The 20494-nt window shown below is 50.3% G+C and overlaps 1 protein-coding gene across 1 annotated transcript in view; it reads left to right on the forward strand.

Annotated features, from left to right (window-relative positions):
* Positions 1–2153: 2153 nt before the first annotated feature.
* The window catches only part of LOC119590509 (cyclin-dependent kinase 18-like), a gene marked incomplete at its 5' end in the record, with an annotated part of 51469 nt that continues 33128 nt past the window's right edge, over positions 2154–20494 (forward strand). Inside the window, 1 exon segment of the mRNA XM_037939192.1 lies at positions 2154–2343. Within this exon segment, the coding sequence (XP_037795120.1) occupies positions 2154–2343 (190 nt within the window).

The raw sequence follows: 20494 nt of genomic DNA on the forward strand, positions 1-20494 counted from the left end.
AAAAGAGGAGGAGAAAGGAGAGAGGAGCGAGGAGGAAGAGAAGGAGAGAGGGAAAAGGAGAGAGAGAGAGAGAGAAGGAGCGATACCGTCCTAGGGCTTGCGTGGGACTTTCCTGAAGCGAGATTGAATTAAGAAAATGTGACCCAGGAGTGTGAGTGGAATGCCTCGTGAGATTAGGGCGAGGGGCGGAGGTTCCTGTTGAGAGAGAGAGAGAGAGAGAGAGAGAGAGAGAGAGAGAGAGAGAGAGAGAGAGAGAGAGAGAGAGAGAGAGAGAGAGAGAGAGAGAGGGAAAGAGGAAAGAGTGAGTAGCGAGTGGCAGGATGAAGGGCAGTGAGTGGAAGGAAAAGAGAAAGGGAGAGGAAATGGAAGTGGAAGAGGCAGAATGACGGGGAGGATGCGAGATAAAGAGAATTTGCTTCCGTTATGATTGCATGGATGGCCGCGAGGGAGGGGGTGCGGACAGCCGGTTATGTTGTATGCGTGAATATTGGTGCAGTTATTCCCCGGAGGAATAGTTTTTTTTTTTTTTTTTCCTTTTTCTTTGTTTTTATCTCGCATGGCGTTGGCGTAGATTGCGGGGTTGCGGTGAGTAAGCGAGGTGGTCGTGGCCTCACACTTCACTCACGGTGAGTCGGGTTGCTTTACCTTTCGCTCAGGGTGAGTCAGCTGGCCTCGCCGCTGGCCAGACGCCTCATGAATCACGGCTAAACCAAACAGGGAACCGAGGGAGGGCGATGACGCAAGACCCAGCGTTTATTATGCTAATCGCTACCTTTTTTCCAAGTGAATTCGTCGATAAACTACCCGTAAGGAAGTGTCGATAACCCAACTGTGATTAGAGAGTGCATTTGAAGGGCGTCGCAGTGCCGCTGTAGCCGAGGGCGCTGCGGCACTGGCCCTGGCAGATCTCGCTCGTAATTTGACGGAGGGTGGCACTGACCCGTGTGGCGGTGGGATTGGGGTCAAGGGAAGTCATGGCACGGGATTAACGTTTGGCACGAGTGATAAGGACCCGGGTTCGACGAAGATTGCTGTGATAGCTTAATCTCTAATGCTGTGTGTTTCTTATCTCCCTCTCCCCCTGACCCGTAGGTGACCCAGAGAGGAAGGCGTGTGCACGTCTCCACAGCTCAAGTCCGTTCGTCCTGAGAGCAAGAGCAGGCCCAAGGAGCTGCAGCAGAGAACAAGAGAGCTCCCCGAGTGCTATAGTGAAGCTAGTCAATCCACCAATTCCTCCTTTCTCTCCCTGTTTCTGCCTCCCTCGCGTTTCCTTTTCCCCAGGATCCCTTCCGCTTTTATCAGCACTCCTAGGCCGCGTTTTAGACAGCGAGCAAGAGCGACGAGGAAGAGCTACGCAGCAAGATCAGCCCCGCCTCACTCCGGCCCTTGCCGCGGCCTGCAGATAACGCGCGTTGATCCCCATATTCGGGAGTGACGTCACGATAATCCGTATCAGCCAACACCTAATTCTTATCAGGCCGCGCAGTGCTTCCTCCAGGCCCCACTCCGCCTTCCTCCTGCCCGCGTGCATCGCAGCCCGAACTCAGTACCTCGGCCACCGCCCTGCGCACGCCGCACCATCTGCACCGCCTCCGCCGCCCACGCCGGGCCTCACCCTACCTGGGCCTCAGGCGCTGGTGCCTTGACTAAGCCGGAATACCACGAGCGCCCCCCGCCAAGGCTGAGGGCGAGGAGCATCGAACGACTGGGTGAGCGAGGCGTCAACGTTGCCTTCGCGTCCTCCTCGTCGACTTGACCTGGACGGACGTCGGTGAGCTGTGCTTGGAGAGAGTGAGCGCCAGTTGTGAGTGGAGCCGTGGCACTGAGAGGCACTCTATGACCTCTTCGCCCATATAAGATGGCTAGATGATGCCACGTGCGAGTCCTTGGGGTCCTCATAACTGCATTTTCTCCGCCACGATGAAGAGTTGACGTTATCATTCTCCTCTCCCTTGCAACCTCCCCCTCCCGCCCGCCCACCCACCCCTCCCGCGAGCACGTGGAGAAGGTGGTCGAACTAGTCCTTGAACGGAGGGAGAAGTCGGGAAGTCGTCGCGGTCGTGCGTGCGTGTGTGTGTCTCCCGTCTTTCTTCTCCCCGCCCCCCTCTTCCACTGTCTGTCCTCCTCCACCCCCTCCTCCCCCTCCTCCTCCTCCTCCTCCTCCTCCTCCTCCTGCCGTGCCACAGGATCCTCCCGCCGCCAAGATGCTGCACAAGAGCTCCACCTTCAGTTCCTTCACCTCCGGGACGGCCAAGATCGGCTCTTGGTTCAGCCACATCGGCGACCGTCGCAGGAAGACCTCAGCCAACTCCGTCCTCAAAACCTCCAAGTCCCTCCAGTTAGGTAAGTCCCTGAGTCTCCCTTGAGTGCCCCTTGAGTCCCTCTCGAGTCGCGAGTCGTCTTCTGGCCGGGGAGAGTGTAGCAACTCGCCCTCGAGGTAAGAAAAATAAGTACGTGATAACATTCTCCAACTTGGTAAAAGGCGGCGTCTCCTTTTGCAATTTTTGCGTAAAACGTTTGAAGCTCCTTTAGTGACGTCATTATTTTTTCTCTCTCCGTGTATGCGTGTCATAAGAATTTCAGGTTTGAGGCGACGAATAAAAAAGGAAAATTGCTAGTGTGACGCCGCCTTTTAGTGCCAAGCGTTCCAGCAGGCAATGATCTTCACTGCCTGAATTTTTTTTCCTTTTTTTTCTATTTGTTTTTTTTTTGTCTTATTCCTAGGATTATTCTGATAACTTGATTTTCTTCTGAATGTTGACGTGTTTTGTTTATTTTTTGCAGGTAAGGTGCTGTTTTTTGCGGTCGCGATTGCCATTCCGGGAAATAAACGTGAGTGTTACTTAAACCTCAGTTGTTTTGTAATGACGCGGTGATGACGATACGTTGATAAGTATGTGCATTTCTTTTTACTAGTTAGCGAGAAACCATGGCCCTACACACGCACACGCACACGCACACGCATACTTACACACACACACACACACACACACACACACACACACACACACACACACACACACACACACACACACACACACACACACACACACACACACACACACACACACACACACACACACACACTCCCCCCCCACCTCTCTCTCTCCCTCCCTCCCTCCCTCCCTCCCTCCCTCCCTTGCTTCCTCTCCTTCATCTCTCTCTCTTTCTCTTTCTCTTTCTCTTTCTCTCTCTTTCTCTTTCTCTTTCTCTCTTTTGCCTTCCTCCCTTTCTTCTTTCCTCTCCTCATCTCTTTCCCTCTCCCTATCTTCCTGTCATCCCATTTTTCTTCCTCATTTTTATCACTATCTTTCTCCTCCTCCCCCCTCCCCTTCTCCTCCTCCTCTTCCACCCTTCCTTTTCCTCCCCGCCCCATCATCTTTCTTATCTTCATCATCATCATCATCATCCGCCTCCTCCTCCTCCTCCTCCTCCTCCTCCTCCTCCTCCTCCTCCTCCTCCTCCTCCTCCTCCTCCTCCTCCTCCTCCTCCTCCTCCTCCTCTCACCTCCCCTCCACCTCTCCTCCTCCTCCTCCTCCTCCCCTCCTCCTCCTCCTCCTCCAAAACCTCCACCGTCATCACCGCCACTTCCACCGTCACCACCACTACCGTCAGTAAAACCACTACCACCTCCACCATCGTCGCCACTTCCACCATCGTCACCAACTCCACCCTCGTCACCACCTCCACCTCCACCACTACCTCCACCTCCACCACTACCTCCACCTCCACCACTACCTCCACCTCCACCTCCACCACTACCTCCACCTCCACCACTACCTCCACCTCCACCACACCTCCACCACTACCTCCACCTCCACCACTACCTCCACCTCCACCTCCACCACTACCTCCACCTCCACAACTACCGTCGATACCATACCAATCATCATTCCGTCTCTGGCTGCATACGCAAGGCTTTCGCTTAATGACCCCGTAAAATGCACCTTCCTCTTCCCCACTCTTGTAAGTCCTATTAATCTCCTTGCCTCTCATTTCTTTCTTCACTAATTGCATCTGTCTCCCTTATATGTTGTTCCGTTTCCTTCCCTTCTGTTTCTTTTCCTCCGATCTCAAGCTCTTATCTCTGTTATCCTCTGTCTGTCTGTCTCTCTCTCTCTCTCTCTCGTATTCACCCTTTATCATCTCTTTCTCGCCTCTTCGCCCATTCTTCTCCCTCGCTTCCACGTTCTTTTTCTCTCCCCCAATTACCTTTCGCTTGAAGATCAATATTCCCGGGTTCGAAATAGCCTGGGGCAGCTTGCACGGCCGATCCCCGCCGCTCACCCACTTGACCGTGAATTATGGAAACTGATTAAAGTTGTTAAACCCTCGCGCTCTCGAGACCCCGTTCACCCCCGTCTCTCTCTCCCTCTCTCTCTATCTATTAGTGTTAACCCTCGCGCTCTCGACACCTCGTTCACCCCCTCTTCTCTCTCTCTCTCTCTCTCTTCTCTCTCTCTCTCTCTCTCTCTCTCTCTCTCTCTCTCTCTCTCTCTCTCTCTCTCTCTCTCTCTCTCTCTCTCTCTCTCTCTCTCTCTCCTCCCTCTCTCCCTCTCTCCCTCCCAATATGTATTCATGTAGATGTGTGAACCAATGCGTGTGCCTGTGCGTATGCGTACGCGTGCCTGTGCAAAATAGGTTGCATTTATACTAATATATTTGTCTCCATGTGTTTATTTGACTATTATTGGGTGTGTCTGTTTGGTTGCTCAGTATTCTCTCCGTATAACTGTAGATGATTATCCATTAACACTCTGGTTTCACCTTTCACCTCCCGTATGAGCAGGTCGAAATGGTGTTGTTATTTGCCCCAAGTCAGCTGTGCCAAAGAGAAACTTATTTGACAGGTCGCCACGTCAATGCGCATGTCACGGTTTATGTATGGTTGTCACCCCCCCCCCCCCCACCCCCGTCCTTCCCTCTCTCTTTCGCTTCTTTGCCTACTCTCTTCGGTAGGGTCCTTTACCCTACTACTACTCCCTCTCCCTCTCCCCTTCTCCCATCCTTCTTCCCCTCCACCCTCCTTACTCTTTTTTATTTCCTCCTTTTTCTTGCATCTCATCTACTTCCCCGTCTCTCTCTCTCTCTCTCTCTCTCTCTCTCTCTCTCTCTCTCTCTCTCTCTTTCCTCCTCCTCCTCCTCCTCCTCCTCCTCCTCCTCCTCCCTCCTCCTCCTCCTCCTCCTCCTCCTCCTCCTCTCCTCCTCTTCCCCCCCCATCTCATCCTCCCTTTTCCCCACCACCTCCATCCTCCCCTTCCTACACCTCCTCCATCCTCCTCCCCTTCCTACACCTCCTCCCTTCTTCCGCAGTTCTTCCTCCCTTACTCCTTTCTCGGAGGTCTTAAGGGTCGCATTCCAGCCAATGGGGGTTAGATGGAGGAAGGGGGGGAGGGGTCAGAGGTCGCTTTAGTGGCAGGAAGGTTCACCGGAAGTTCATAGCTTGAGGCTTTGAGCGGCATGTGCGTTTCTGTCTTTGTGTGTGCATGGATTTATAGCTTTGTTTGAGGAACTGGGAGAGTTAGCGGGTGGGAGAGTTAGCGAGTGGGAGAGTTAGCGAGTGGGAGAGTTAGCGAGTGGGAGAGTAGGAGAGAGAGAAAGAGAAAGAGAAAGAGAGAGAGTTAGCGAGTGGGACAGTTAGCGAGTGGGAGAGTTGGCGAGTGTGAGAGTTGGCGAGTGTGAGAGTTGGCGAGTGTGAGAGTTGGCGAGTGTGAGAGTTGGCGAGTGTGAGAGTTGGCGAGTGTGAGAGTTGGCGAGTGTGAGAGAGAGAGAAAAAGAGAGAGAGAAAAAGAGAGAGAGAAAAAGAGAGAGAGAAAAAGAGAGAGAGAAAAAGAGAGAGAGAAAAGAGAGAGAGAGAAAGAGAGAGAGAGAAAGAGAGAGAGAAGAGAAAGAGAGAGAGAGAGAGAAAGAGAGAGAGAGAGAGAGAGGAGAGAAAGAGGAGGAGAGAAGAGAGAGGAGAGAGAGAGAGGAGACGATGAGAGAGGAGAGAGAGAAGAGAGAGAGAGAGAGAGAGTTAGCGAGTGGAGAGAGAGAAAGAGAAAGATCGATGGATTCAAGATGCCTCATAAGTGTATTTTCATTTGTATTTGCATTTCTTCCCTTATTAGTCAACAAATGCGGAATACATTACAGGGTCAATACGCAATTACTTACTTTCTTGTCTCATTGCCTTCCCAGCTTAGCCTTGTTCGTCATGCAACCGTGCAACAAGGCGAAGTTAGCGTCGTCTACTTTTATTATTTACTGTTGCTATTTCTTCCCTTCTTTGGGGTCATGGTCTTTGCTATGCCGACGTTAAGTGACATTTTGTGTTTCATTGCCTTTCGGAAGCGGTTTGGGGTTCCGTGAACACGGCGGGGGTGATCTTCGCAAATGTAGTGCGAGTGTGAGCATGAGTATGAGAAAGTGTGTGTGTGGTGTGTGTGTGTGTGTGTGTGTGTGTGTGTGTGTGTGTGTGTGTGTGTGTGTGTGTGTGTGTGTGTGTGTGTGTGTGTGTGTGTGTTTTCATTCGTACAGTGTACATCAATAATTAAATGCAAACCCGCCATCTTCCCGTGCGCGTGTGCATGTGTGTTCGGGATCACGGCAGCAGCCTCCAATCAGCCGGGGATGTTGACCAAGCTCTCCCTGGGGATCTTATCTCAGCCTCTCACACCACCAGAGGGGAAGGAGGAGGGGAAGGGGAAGGGGAAGGGGACGAGGAAGAGGATGAGAAGAAGGGAGAAGAGAAGAAAGAATAGGAAAGAAGGAAAGAAATGGAGAAAGAAATAAGAAAAGAAAAAAAGAGATGAAGGGAAAGAGTAGGAAAAGAGAAGAGGAAGAAAAATGAATAGATCAAGCGAGGAGAGAATAGATACAGGAGGAAGAGAAGGGTCACTAGCAATAAAACATTAAAATGGAGACAAGAAATGGGTAGCTTGTGGTGTGGGTATCGCTATATGGTAGCTTGTGGCAAGAGATGGTTGAAAGAAATGGTTAACCTGGTGACATGAGGTGGTATTGGTGTGTGGTATGAAATGGTTGTATTAATTGTGAGCTCTTTGTTTCAGGTGGTATTGATGTGTGGTTATGAGAAATGGGTAGTTCGTGGCGTGAATAGGTATGAGATTGTGGTAGGTTGTGGTCAGCGATGGTTACAAGCAATGGTTAGCTTGTGGCTTGAGGTGATATTGACGTGTTGTTAGCGTGTGGTATGAAATGGTTATAGGAAATGGGTAGCTCGTGTCTTGGTGGTGGTGGGGGGGGGAGGGGAATGTCGTGATTATGAGGTATGGCTGACGCGTGATATCGATGTAATTTTGAACGATGACGCGGCCGCGGGTTTCTAATGGGGCCGAGGTTCGCGTTCTCGGTCCGCCAGGTCAAGAGAGTCATAAACGACAGGTTTGCGTGCGGGAGCGTCGTGTTGATTGCCCGGGCCCTCAGGTCGGCAGGTCGCGGGTCGGTCTGTCGGCAGCCTCGTCGTAGTGCGTCGGGTTGGCGAGTCGCCTTTGCGTGCGAAGTCGGGCTGGGGGAGCGGGGGGGGGGGGGGTAGAAAGAGAATGAAGAGAGTAATCAGGGAGAATGAAGAGTTATAGGAAGAGTGTGAGGAATCCAGAAAAGTTAGCTAGAAGGAATGGTATGGAGGGAGTAAAATAAATAAAGTAAATAAATAACGCACTTGCAAGAACCAGTTGGTATTCGATGCACTTTTATTAGTAGACATGACTAGATTTGGCAGTAGTAGTCAATGCTTAACAACCCCAACGTAGTGCAGTGCCTCGGGGCTATGGCGTCAATAATTCTTTGTAGCACTGTAGACCAGTACGAGCCGGTTCGTTAGAGAAATGTACGAATATGTTTGTGTACAAGTTTGGCGTTGGGTGCATTGCGTCATACCATTGTGTGTGTGTAAATCGCGGCATTGCATCTTGTTGCAGGGTGTATTTTCCTTCCTCCTCCTTCACCACCTCCTTCACTCCTCCTTCACCACCTCCTTCACTACCTCCTTTACCTCCTCCTTCTCTTTCTTTGTTGTGTTCTCTCTTACTTTCACCTTCTCCTCCTCCATCTCCTCCACCATATCCTCCACCTCCTATGTTATTTTCTCTCAAGCTTTCTTGTCTGTTTGCACCTCGAAAGGAGTGTCCTGTTTTCTTCCCTTCCTTGGGTGGTACAGGGCAAGTGATGTTTTTTTTTTTATGTAGTAACGCAAAGGAGTGCGGGCAGTTAAGAAAATGGTTTAGATTAGATATGGAAATGATTGCATATCGCTCGGCTTATCAGTATAACGCAAGCAGTAAAACGGGGAGAGGAATTCACTCTCGCATTGTAGCGAAGTAATAAAAATTCTCTCTCTCTCTCTCTCTCTCTCTCTCTCTCTCTCTCTCTCTCTCTCTCTCTCTCTCTCTCTCTCTCTCTCTCTCTCTCTCTCTCTCTCTCTCTCTCTCTCTCTCTCATACGTCTATGCTCTTCTGTTTATTAAAGAGGGGAGGGAGTAGGGAAGATTTACGTCGGTTAAATCATGGATTAGTTTGAGGGTCGGTTAACTTAGGTAAAGAGGCAAGAACTAAGGAAGGTTGTGTCAGAGGGGGGATTGGGTCAAGGGGGAGTGGGGAAGGGGGTTAAGGGTTGCGTCAGTGAACTTAGGTCAAGGGGGGTTGGGGAGGAGCTAGGGGTCACTGATTGATTAGGAGAATCAGAAAAAAAAAGTCAGGAGGCTCCCACTTTGATTGCTGCGCTACTGGGTAAAGGGTTCGAGTGAGGGTCGAACCGAACTCGATCTGGCGTTGCAAGCGAGGGGCCGATTGCCTCTTAGCTCCTCTCACAAAGCGGGCTCGTGTTTATGTCCACGGAGGAGCCGAGAGACTCGACGTAACTGAACTAGCGTCAATAAGTGCCGTGTTGTTATGACGTCGTAGCGCGCGGCGAACAAACTTGCGAGATGGTGAAGAGAACACGCCTGAGGGATCCGTTTTCCTCCTTTATTGGTCCCGCAACATGGAAATGGCCATATATATACTGCAGGGCCTCGACGCCCTCGTCCAGTGGGGCGCACCTGCTGTTCCGGCAGTTCTTTCTTCTCCTCATCCTCATCCTCATCCTCATCCTCATCCTCATCTTCCTCATCCTTCTCTTCCTCTTCTTCCTCATCCTTCTCTTCCTCTTCTTCCTCCTCCTTCTTCTTCTCCTCCTCCTCCTTCTCCTCCTCCTCCTTCTTCTTCTTCTTCTCCTCCTCCTCCTTCTCCTTCTCCTTCTCCTCCTCCTCCTCCTCCTCCTCCTCCTCTCCCCCCCCCCCCCTCTCTCTCACTCTCTCTCCTCTCTCTCTCTCTCTCTCTCTCTCTCTCTCTCTCTCTCTCTCTCTCTCTCTCTCTCTCTCTCTCTCTCTCTCTCTTTCTGTTCTCTCCCCTCCCCCCTTCCTCCCTCCCTTCACTCCCCCACTCCCCCCCTCCCCCTCTCTCCCCCCTCTCTCCCCCCTCCCCCCTCCCTCCCCCACTCTCTCCCCACTCTCTCTCTCCCACTCTCTCTCTTCCCACTCTCTCTCTTCCCACTCTCTCTCTCTCTCTCTCCTCTCTCTCTCTCTCTCTCTCTCTCTCTCACTCTTGCTCTCTCACTCTCTCTCTCTCTTTCTCTCTTTCTCCTCTCTTCTTTCTCTCTCTCTCTCTCTCGTCTCTCTCTCTCTCTCTCTCTTCTCTCTCTCCCTCTCTGCTCTCTCGGTCTTCTCTCCTCTCTCCCTCTCGTCTCTCTCTCTCTCTCTTTTGTCTGTCTAGCGCCTGCCTGCCTGCCCCCTCCCTAACTCTCTCCTCTCGCCTCCTTTCTCCTGGCGGTTTGCACGTGTATGTGTAAGAGCAAATCCAAAATAAGTAGAAAATTACAGGAAATATTACGGTGTAAAAGTCTTGGGGCTTTGCTCGCCGCATTTCACTGTCTAGTGGATAAGGGGGACTACAGTATTTCAGTTATTGTGCCTTTAGTTTTCACATAATCTTTTAGCTTTTAATGTTTTCTTTCTTTCGCTCTTTTGATCTCATTTTTATATTTTTTTTTGTTCGGTCTGATCTTGCTTTTCGTTCCTACTGACGTAGGTACCATCGAAAGTGTTTTGTGTTGCAATAATGTTAAGCTTGAAAATATGACGTTAGGGGATGATTGGCGGTCTTTTCCACAACAAGGGGAAAGAAATGAGGAAGTAAGTAGCAATATGAAAGTGAAGGGTATTGAGAACAGCAACAAAAGATGAAAAGGAGGAAGCAAAAAAAAAAAAAAATCAGTGGAGGAAAAAAAGGGGGAGGAAGAAAGGAAAAGCCTCTTTTCCTCGTCCCAAGAGTACCGCCCTTGCACCCTAAGCCATCGCCCCCGATACAAGAACCCTCAGCCGCGGTGGTGATGGACGTCCCCCCCCCCCCCTTCTCTCTCCACATGAACCCACGTGCGTCTTTTTTTCCCTTCTCTCCCCACCTGAACCCATGGTCGTCGTTGCTTCCTTCCCCTCTGCACCTGAACCCACGGCAGCTCTCTCCCCCTTGTCTCCCCAGCTGATCTTGCACTGCCTCTCTGTCTCCCTCTCTCCCTCCCTCCCTCTCTCCCTCCCTCTCTCCCTCCCTCTCTCCCTCCCTCCCTCTCTCTCTCTCCTCTCTCTCGCTCTCTCTCTCGCTCTCTCTCTCTCTCTCTCTCTCTCTCTCTCTCTCTCTCTCTCTCTCTCTCCCTCTCTCTCTCTCTCTCCTCTCCTCCCTCCCTCCTCCCTCCCTCCATCCCCCCCCCCCTCACCTGAACCCACGGTAGCTCTTTTTCCCTTGCCCACCACCTGCTCTCATGTCCTCTCCTTCCCTCCCTCCCCTCCTCACCTGAATTCTCCGTCCTCTTCCCCTCCTCCCCACCTGACCCCTCCCCCTTCTCTCCCATCCACCATCAGGCACCCGAACTACCCGCCTCTTTCGCAAAGGTCAACTTTTTACCGGATAACTTTGGTCGAGGAGGAAATTGCAGTTCGGTGGAAAAATGGGTAAAAGGCAGCCTTTCTTTTCTTCTTCTTCTTCTCCCTCCTCCTCCTCCCTCCTCCTCCTCCTCCTCCTCCTCCTCCTCCTCCTCCTCCTCCCTCCTCCCCTCCTCCTCCTCCTCCCCTCCTCCCCTCCTCCTCCTCCCACCTCCTCCTCCTCCTCCCTCCTCCTCCTCCTCCTCCCTCCTCCTCCCTCCTCCTCCTCCTCCTCCTCCTCCTCCCACCCCTCCTCCCCTTCTCCTCCCACCTTCTCCTCCCACCTTCTCCTCCTCCTCCTTCTCCTTCATCTTCTTCTACGTTTTCTTCTTCTCCCTCCTCCTCTTCCTCTTTCTCCCTCCTCTTAGCCCCTGTGTATCCGTGCACATGATCGTTTATACTATGCACATCGTCATGCACATGTATATGTGCTTGGTCATATATTTTGTTCTCGACTGAGACGTGTATGTGATTGTTTTGTATCTGCCTTGTTGTTTATTCGCGCACCATCGTTCCTTATTGCCGGAATACACTTGTTGCCTTATAATTGCTTGTTGACGTATATTTTTTCTACGACTTTTAAAGGTACAATGTTATTATTGTTGTTTGGGTGTTTTTTTTTGAATTCTGCTGGACTTCCCCCTATGTGTTTCTGTGTGTAAAATCCTTGCATTGTTATATTTCCTTTGTCGTTTGTGCATCTTTTGGTCGTCACAACTAACTTTAAATCAGTTATTTTTTAGGTTTATATTTGGTCCTCGGACTTCCGTCCAATGTGTTCTTCTTGTTATACCCTACTTTTATTTTCCCCGTCGTCATTTTTTATGCATCACTTTATCGTTTTCTCAAGCTAACCTCTCTCCTCCACCTCATCCACCTATCTCTTCCTTCCCTCTCTCCACCACCATTCTATCACCTTCTCTCTTCTTCCACTTTCCCTCCATCTCCACTCTCTCCCTTTCTCACTCCTTCTCCCTCTCCATCTTCCCTTTCTCCTCTTCATCTCCACCTCTTCCTTCCTCCATCTCACTTTCCTTCTCCTCTTACCTTCCCTTTTCCCATTTTCCATCTCCCCTCTTTTCCTCTCCCTCTTCCTCTCCATCTCCCTCTCTTCCTTTCACCTCTTCCCTATTTCCATTTCCACCCACCTTTTCCCCTTCCTCCTCCTCCTGTCCCCTTTTACGGACCGTGCTGTAGGTAAACAGGCACCACGGAAGGATTAAGCAGGACAGGATTTCGTGTGTGCTTGAATCCAGCTTTTCCATGACGCGCGAGAGGGTGACAAATGGCCGTGTGTTTATCAGCTGCATGGGTGGACGAGTTGCCGTTGTTTTGGAAGTAGTTTCTCGTTGTTCAGGGGCTCGGCAGCAGTATTGTTGGGTGGTGTTTGGTGAACAAGTGTGGGGTTATTGTTGTTGTCGTCGTCTTTGTTGTTATTATTTTGTTGCTATTCGGTGGTGTGTTGTCGATTTTTATTTTATTGTTAAGGAGATTTATTGATTGGGTTGGTATTCCTTGGTCGTTTGTTGTTGTTGTTGTTCTTGTCATTTCTATCTTTATTTATTGTATTGGCTTTATCTTAGTCCTGTTATATATCTGCTTGTGTCTACTTTTTTTCCCCTAGTTTCGCCCGAACGAAACACCAACACCGCAGAGTACTCGCGTCTGTCGTGTTTTTATCTTGACAAGGAGGAAGAGGCCTGTTTTCGATCCGTGATACGCTTCTTGGGACCTTTTACCCCTTCCCTTCTCCCCCTCTCCCTTTTATCCTCGATTCTCCCCTCACCACTTATTCTAGATCCTCTTGTATCCCTCCCTTATATCCATGCATGTTATCCTGGATCTCCTTTAAACCATTCTTTCATCTCTCTTTCTTCCGCCCTCCCTCCTTCCCTCTACCCCGCCCGCCCTCCTTCCCTCTACCTTCCCCTCCTCCTCTCTCCCTCCCTTCCTCCTTCCCTTTCCCTCTCCCCATCTCTCTCTCTCCCTCCCTCCCTCCCTCCCTCCCCCCTCATTCCCCCTCAAGCTAAGCTATGGTTCCCTGATGACGGTCGCGGGAGTGCATCCGGATCCCATATCGGAAGGAGGGAGAGTCGTCGAGAATAGGGGACGGGAGTAGCGTCATCGGCGGAGGAGAGTAGAGTCATTGCTATGATGCAGAGTATGGCCCTGTCAAGTGCCAAGCTGCCGGCGGAAAGATTCGCACAAAAAAATGGCGGTTTTTTTTTTTTTTTTCTCTCTCTCTCTCTCTCTCTCTCTCTCTCTCTCTCTCTCTCTCTCTCTCTCTCTCTCTCTCTCTCACTCTCACTCTTTCTTTCTTTCTTTCTTTCTTTCTTTCTTCATTGCTCTCTCCGGACATGGCTTGGTCACCTGCGTCTGTTTTTGTCAGCCATTCTTGGGAGTCTTCAAGAAGTGTCGTATTGTTTGTATTTATGTATTTCCATGTCTTCCGCCTCGTAGATGTTGCAGAACTATTCCTTGCATGCAAAATCCATGTTGCTTCTCTCCTGCAAAGCAGTTGCGTTTGTGATGCAGCGGTAGTGTGCCTCTTATCTGATTGGCCTCCCACATTATACATTAATTAGTTGCTGGGTTGGCTTGCACAAACACAGGCTTGGCGAATTACATTAATCAGGTTCGCAGAGTGTTATTGCAGCAGGTTTCGCAAACATTGCGGCTTTACGCACGTTGCTAGGGCTTTTTCTTTTTAAGTATGACACAATTTTGACTCCCCCCCCCCCTCTCTCTCTCTCTCTCTCCCTTTTTTTTCTCTCATTTTCTCTCTCTCTCTCTCGCTTTCTCTTTCTCTATCTCCTCCCCCTCCTTTTCTTTCTTCCCTCTACCTTCCCTCTCTCCTCCCCTTCTTAATCTCTCTCCTTTCCCTCTCCCTCTCGTTCCCTTTCTTCCTCTGACACCCCCCTTCGCTTTCTCATTAATAAATCACCCTGCTTTCGTCGCCGGAAGTTCGCCATTAAAGAAAACAACATAAGTTTACTTCAAAGTTTTCTTTGATAGACATTCCTTGGCATCGCGAAAGGTAGCATTATGGCGCTTGGATAAAGCTGTATGGGTGCCAAAAATTCTCTCTCTCTCTCTCTCTCTCTCTCTCTCTCTCTCTTCTCTCTCTCTCTCTCTCTCTCTCCTCTCTCGTCCCTCTCACTCTCATTCTCACTCTCTCACTCTCCTCGCCTCTCATCTCACTCTTACTCTCTCTTCTCACCCTTACTACTCTCATCTCTCTCTCTCTCTCGACCTCTCTCTCTCTCACCCTCCTCATCCCTCTCCGCTCCTCTCCTCCTGAAGTCCTCCACCTTATCGTAAACTCTCGTTTCAATGGAGTGAAGAAAAAAATGGTATATAATATGTATAAATAAAAGAAGAATAGATAGGATGATTTTATGAGAGAAGGTAGTGAGATTAGAAGAAGGTCCACACTTCGGCCAGCGGTTCAATTGGCCGAGTGTGTCTTCTCGGAGCCGTATTATCGGTGAGCATCGAGAGGGCCCTCGGCGGGCGTGTGTGAGATGTGAGAGGTGGAAGGTGGAGGGAGAGGGGTATCAAGAGTATGGGTGGATGGAAGAGGTGGAGGTGGAGATGGAAGAGGTGGAGGTGGAGATGGAAGAGGTGGAGGTGGAGGTGGAAGAGGTGGAGGTGGAGATGGAAGAGGTGGTGGAGGAGGAAGAGGTGGAGGAGGAAGAGAAAGAGATGGAGAAGGAAAAGGTGGAGGAGTAAGAGGTGGAAGAGGAAGAGGAAGGTGGAGGAGATGAGGATGGAAATGGAAATGGTGGAGAAAATACTCTTAGGTTTAACCATAAAAAGAAAATACCATATATAACGGAACTACTAGCTTAAAGGAAGGGAAAAAGAGAGGAGAGAGACACAGAGACGTACGGTAACCTCGCTCGCGAAAGACCTGCGTCACGTGCCGATTTTCCTCCGTTTCACTAGATTATTATTATTACTATTTTTGCGTTTGTAAATGCTGGCATGGATGCGGGCAAATATGTATTCGTGTGTATATATTTAATTTGGATATTGCATTTCCCTTTCTCCTTCCTTATTTCTTCCTTATTTCCTCCGTTCATCCTGAAGCGCCTCTACATCTTCACTTCCCTCCTTTTCCTCCTCTTCTCCTTTCTCATTTCCTTCCTTTTCAGCTTCCACTATCTTGTACTCCTCCTACTTCTTTTCCTTCTTCTTCTTCTCCTCCTCCTCCTCCTCATCCTCCTCATCCTCCTTATCCCCCCCCTTCCCCTCTCCCCCTCCTCCATCCAACACCTCCAGAAGGCGTGGGGACGAAAGTTCGGATAAGTTGGAGGTGTTCTCGGGAAGCCGACTTGGTAAACTTAGGCAGGAGGGAAGGGGGGAGGGGGGAGATGGAGGCAGGAGGGAGCTGGGGAGAAGTAGTCTCCCCTCTGCATCCCACCCCTTCACCCCCCACCTCTTCACCCCCCACCTCTTGTGTCCACAGCTTTTTACTCGCGATAAGGAGGACCTGCCTTCCATTTCCTTGGGCCGGGGATTAAGGAATTGAGGGGAGGGATGCGAGATGATGGGAGGGGGTGGGTGGGAGGGGGATGGAGGGGAGGGGGTGGGTGGGAGGGGAATTGAGGGGAGGCAGTAGGGAAGGGGGAACGGGAGAGGAGAGGAGAGGAGCTACTCATAGGAGGTGTGGAAAGGAAGGGTGGGAAGGAAGGAGAGATGGAGTTAACAGAGGAAAAGACGGAGGGGAACGGGATGGCCCAGGTGAATGCGGGCTAAGTGAGCAGGGTATGAAGTGGGGAAAATAGATAGATTGCAGTGCAAGGAGCGACGCAAATAGTACAGATCGACACGGCGCTTCTGTTGTTGGCGGTCGTAGAAAGCAGGCAAGAAGTGAAAGAGGAGGGGAGAGGAAAAGAAAGAGGCATTGTGTATAAGGTCAGGTGTTGCATCGCCATGCATTGCACTTTGATGTCCATGCGCCATGCACTCCTTAAGGGCCTTCATCCCATTCATCACGCCGCCCGCTCACGGCGCCGGCCCGATGAAGTGGCCGCCGTGACGTCAGAGCGCGTGCGTGGGTGCGTGTCGTGACCCCACTGAGGCCCGTAAACACACTCGGGATTTGACGTCAGTGCCAGGCGGCCCTCGCTGCAATTGGCGGTGATGTTGCTGCCACCTGCTCTAATGGCCAATTTACCTCCCATTTTGCGGACGGGGCTGTGTGCCGGGGTGTGGGAGGTGGGGTAAAAGCTCGTGGATGGCCGGCCAATTTTGTGATCAGCTCGTGTTGTGTCGCGAAGCCCCAGCTAGGGGGTAGGGAAGGGGTGGGGGGCGGAGCGGGGGAAAGAGGCTGGCCACGTCCCGTGCCTGGATGGCCATTCATGCACAACTCGGCGCATGACACTCCCCCCCCTCTCCCCCATCCCCCTTTCGCTTGGCCTTTTGCAGCTCTCTCCTCTCTCTCTGACGCGGCAGATAATTTTAAATAATCAATCTCTTCTCTCTCGTCCACGTTATACAATCTCTTCCTCTGTTTCTTCCATTCTGCCCTTTTATTTTTTGCGTGTGCTCTGACCGGTTTGCATATACTTGTGCGAAATGTATATATTATTATATCATTGTGTGTGTATATTTATGTATGTATATATGGATGATGGATGGGTAGATGAATGGATGGATGGATGCCTTTATGTGTGTGTGAATATGTGTATATGTACACGAGTCCTTCTGTGTATGTCTCTGTTTATAGAAATATGTAGAACAGTAACAAGAGCCCCCGATACTGATGAAATAATTTGACAAATTAAGGTTAACAAGAAAGACAAAAAGCGTTTAAGATGCCTTATGAACATACTTTCTCATATTCTCTCTCCCTCCCTCCCTCCCTTCCTCTTCCTTCCCATTCTCCCTCCCTCCTCCTTCCATTCTCCCTCCCTCCCCCTTCATTCTCCCTCCCCCCCCTCCTTCCATCCGTCTTTCCCTTCCTGCCCTGCATCCTGTCTATCTTTATCTTCCTTCCTCTGTATCTCTTACTTCTCAGCTCTTTGTAATTTCCCGTTTCCTTTTTCGGCTTACTTTCTAGTCTTCCTCTTCTGTTTGTGTCAATATCTCCTTCCCTCTTTTCACTCTCTCACTTCATCCTTTCTTATCTATTCCTCTCTTCTTCCATCCACCTTCTCCTTTCTCTTTTTCCCTTCCTTCTCCTCCCTCCCCCATCCTACCCTACTCTCCTTCCTGCCTGTCTCATCTTTCTCTGTATACCTCCTCCCTTTCCCCTCCGTCCATCCCCTCCCCTCCCTTCCCCTCCCCTCCCTTCCCTTTCCCTCACTCCCTCTCCCTCTTCTGTACTTCTTCCCTCTCCTGTCCTCCCTCCCTCCTCTGTTCTTCCTCCCTCCTTTTCTGTCCCTCCTCCCTATTCCTCCTCCTCCCCTTCCTCCCTCCCATTGTCCCCCGGTTCCTAGGGACGCTCCATTATGCCCATCCAAATGGCCCCGCGCGTCCCCTCCTGGCCTTTACTTCAAGCTTGGCAGTGAGTGGCGAAGGTAATGGAGGGACTTTGGGGCGGAGGGAGGGGGAGGGGAGACGGGAAAGAAAGGGAAAAGGAAAGCTGTCTGTTCTTAATGTGCCTTCCCTTCCCCCCCCACCCCCACTATTTCTTTGCTTCTCTCCTCTCGACTGCTCTCCTTTCCCCTCTCTTTAATTCACACACACGCACACACACACACACACACACAACACACACACACACACACACACACACACACACACACACACACACACCACACACACACACACACACACACACACACACACACACACACACACACACACACACACACACACACACGGGCTGGACACTCGACACTCGGCACGGTCTCTCTCCACCACAAGACACCTGTATATTGATCCGCGAGGATGTGGGCGTATGGGCGGCTGTGGGCGCCTGCGGATCCTGCGGTAATTGCCTTTTAAAAACGCCAGAGTTATTAAGAGGTCCCTCAGCCAGCGGTCTCTCCTCCGGGGCGGGGAAAAGGGGGAAGGGAGCGTGGGGGGCGCGGGGTCGGCTCTTCCCATTCTCGCCGGGCCGTTGGTGGGAGTCCAGACTGTGGGGATGAAGGCTGGGGATGGAGTGGGCGCTGGTTGCCGTGGGCCGCCTGAGCGAGGGCCGCCGAGTCCGCCTAGGGGCCTGTCGCCGCCGGCCGCAGGCCCGGACGCTCGGAGTGGCTGGGTTCTGGTCGCTCTACTGCTTCCTCTCTGTCATGACTCGTGACTGACGAGACGAGAGACAGAAGACAGAGAGCAAGACACAGAGACAGAGAGTGGTGACAGTTGTGTGGGGTGTGGGGGTGGTAGAGTGAGAGGTAGTGAGGAGGCTGTGACTGAGTGAGTGTGAGGGCAGACGACGGAGAGCGAGGGTAGGGGCGCTAGAGAGATGATGAGTGATCATACTATTTAGAAAGAATAGTACAAAATACAGTACTTATAGAGAGAGGCAGACAGAGAGGAGACCAAAGAGAGCAATCGTCCAGAGAGAGAGGACGGCAGCCCCAATTGACGAGAGAAGACGCAGAAGAGATGAGACGGAATAGATTTACCCTGAGGGAAAGACAATTATAAGTAATGGCAACAGACAGAGAAATAGACCGACATTGAACTCTAAGGAGAAGAAGTAATAGTAAAACGAGATGATAGACTACTAGACAGAGATCATACGAGCTGACGACAAGAGAGAAGACACACAGCACGATGAGAGAAGACAGGTAAGAATAAGTAGAGAGACGACAGAAGAGAGAAGAATACAGAAACAGGAAAAGAAAAAGCAGGATGACAAACAGACGACAGACAGACAGGGTGTTTGACGGAAAAACAGACAATTATGAATGTAGTATGACTGTGCCGGCGTCCATGTAATAATGCTGATGTGTGTCGTTTATTATTTATTATGTAAACATATTTATTACTATGGACTGTTCGACGCATCCGGTTCAATAGATAGGCGTTTCGACACAGCTATGGTCGGCCCCCGATTTTTGACGTTAATATATTACGAAGTCCTGAACTGTGTATGATTATCCCTGTGAGTGGAAATGTTCAATTTTATAACTGCTCTATTTGTGCCAATGATGCTTAATAATACCTCTGTATTATTGAACTCTAAAGATATTAATAGTAATAGTAATATTTACCTTAATATTAGACTTTTAATAATGCCTCTATATTCCATCTTATCCTGATGCACATTGCCTAGTATCACCACGCTATATTTACTTGTAAGTTACCATGGTTATAACATATATAGTAGAGAGATCGATCGATAGGTAGGTAGATAGATATTCAATAAAAGGAATATAGAAAAAAAAGTCACAGTGATGACAAAATGACACAGAAGATGGGTTTGTTTTGTCTGGAAAAATATACCAATAAATAAATGAAATATGACACCACGAGCCCGGCGTTCAGACAACCTAAGCGAAGTGTGTCGCCGTATCATTTATCATGAGAGATGAGTTTGGATGTAGGCCTATGCGGAAGTCCGACGGGTATCTGTTTGCACGGAAGTAGGGTGTTCGGGGGGAGGGAGGCATGGTATGGTCAGGTAATGGGGTTGCTAGGCCTTATTCAGGAGGCGTCGGCTGCGCGACCGGTCCGGGGATTTTAGTTATTATTGATTGATTGTTTTTTTTATTTTTTTTATTTTTAGGTTAAGTGTGTGTGTGTGTGTGTGTGTGTGTGTGTGTGTGTGTGTGTGTGTGTGTGTGTGTGTGTGTGTGTGTGTGTGTATACATATGTACATCTGTAAGTGTATAAGTGTGTAAGAGAGAGAGAGAGGGAGGGAGAGGGAGAGCGTGTGTGTACGTATAGAATTACGTGCACGCATACGTGTGTTCGTATGTACGTGTTAGTAACCCGAACCTCTCCCTTGAATTCTTACACCACCGAGCAAACACTCTCTCAAAATGAACATAGGATAGACTTGTATATCCGCACGCACGCACACATTTCCAGGAGCAGCAACAAAGGCAGCAGCATTAGCCGCCTCATCATCGCCATCACTATCATCAGCTGCTTCATATTCAGAGAACGATTCAAACCCACCAATGCCGATCCTTTTGCGGGCGAGTGATGGGAGGGAGGGGGAGGGAGAGGAAAAAGGAGAGGGAGAGGGAGAGAGGGAGAGAGAGAGAGAGAGAGAGAGAAAGGAAAGAAAGAGACAGACTGAGAGAGAGTGAGAGAGACAGACAGACAGACAGACAGACAGACAGACAGACAGACAGACAGACAGACAGACAGACAGACAGACAGACAGACAGACAGACAGACAGACAGAAAACAGAGAAGAGAGACAGAGACAGAGAGAAAGAAAAAGATACAGACGGAGAGAGTTTCCTTCATCAACCTTTCCCCGAGATACAAAAGGCCTCTACAAGGACCCGCGTGCTCGTCGCATACATTCTTCCGTTGCAGCGTTGCAGGTTCGGTTTGTTTCTTCCCATTTGCTTAATGGGAGGACGGGGATTAGTTGCTGAGCCAGATGAGGAAGGAGTCGTTTGTCATTTG

Source organism: Penaeus monodon, chromosome 1, assembly GCF_015228065.2.
Source record: "Penaeus monodon isolate SGIC_2016 chromosome 1, NSTDA_Pmon_1, whole genome shotgun sequence".
Classification (NCBI taxonomy): Eukaryota; Metazoa; Arthropoda; class Malacostraca; order Decapoda; family Penaeidae; genus Penaeus; species Penaeus monodon.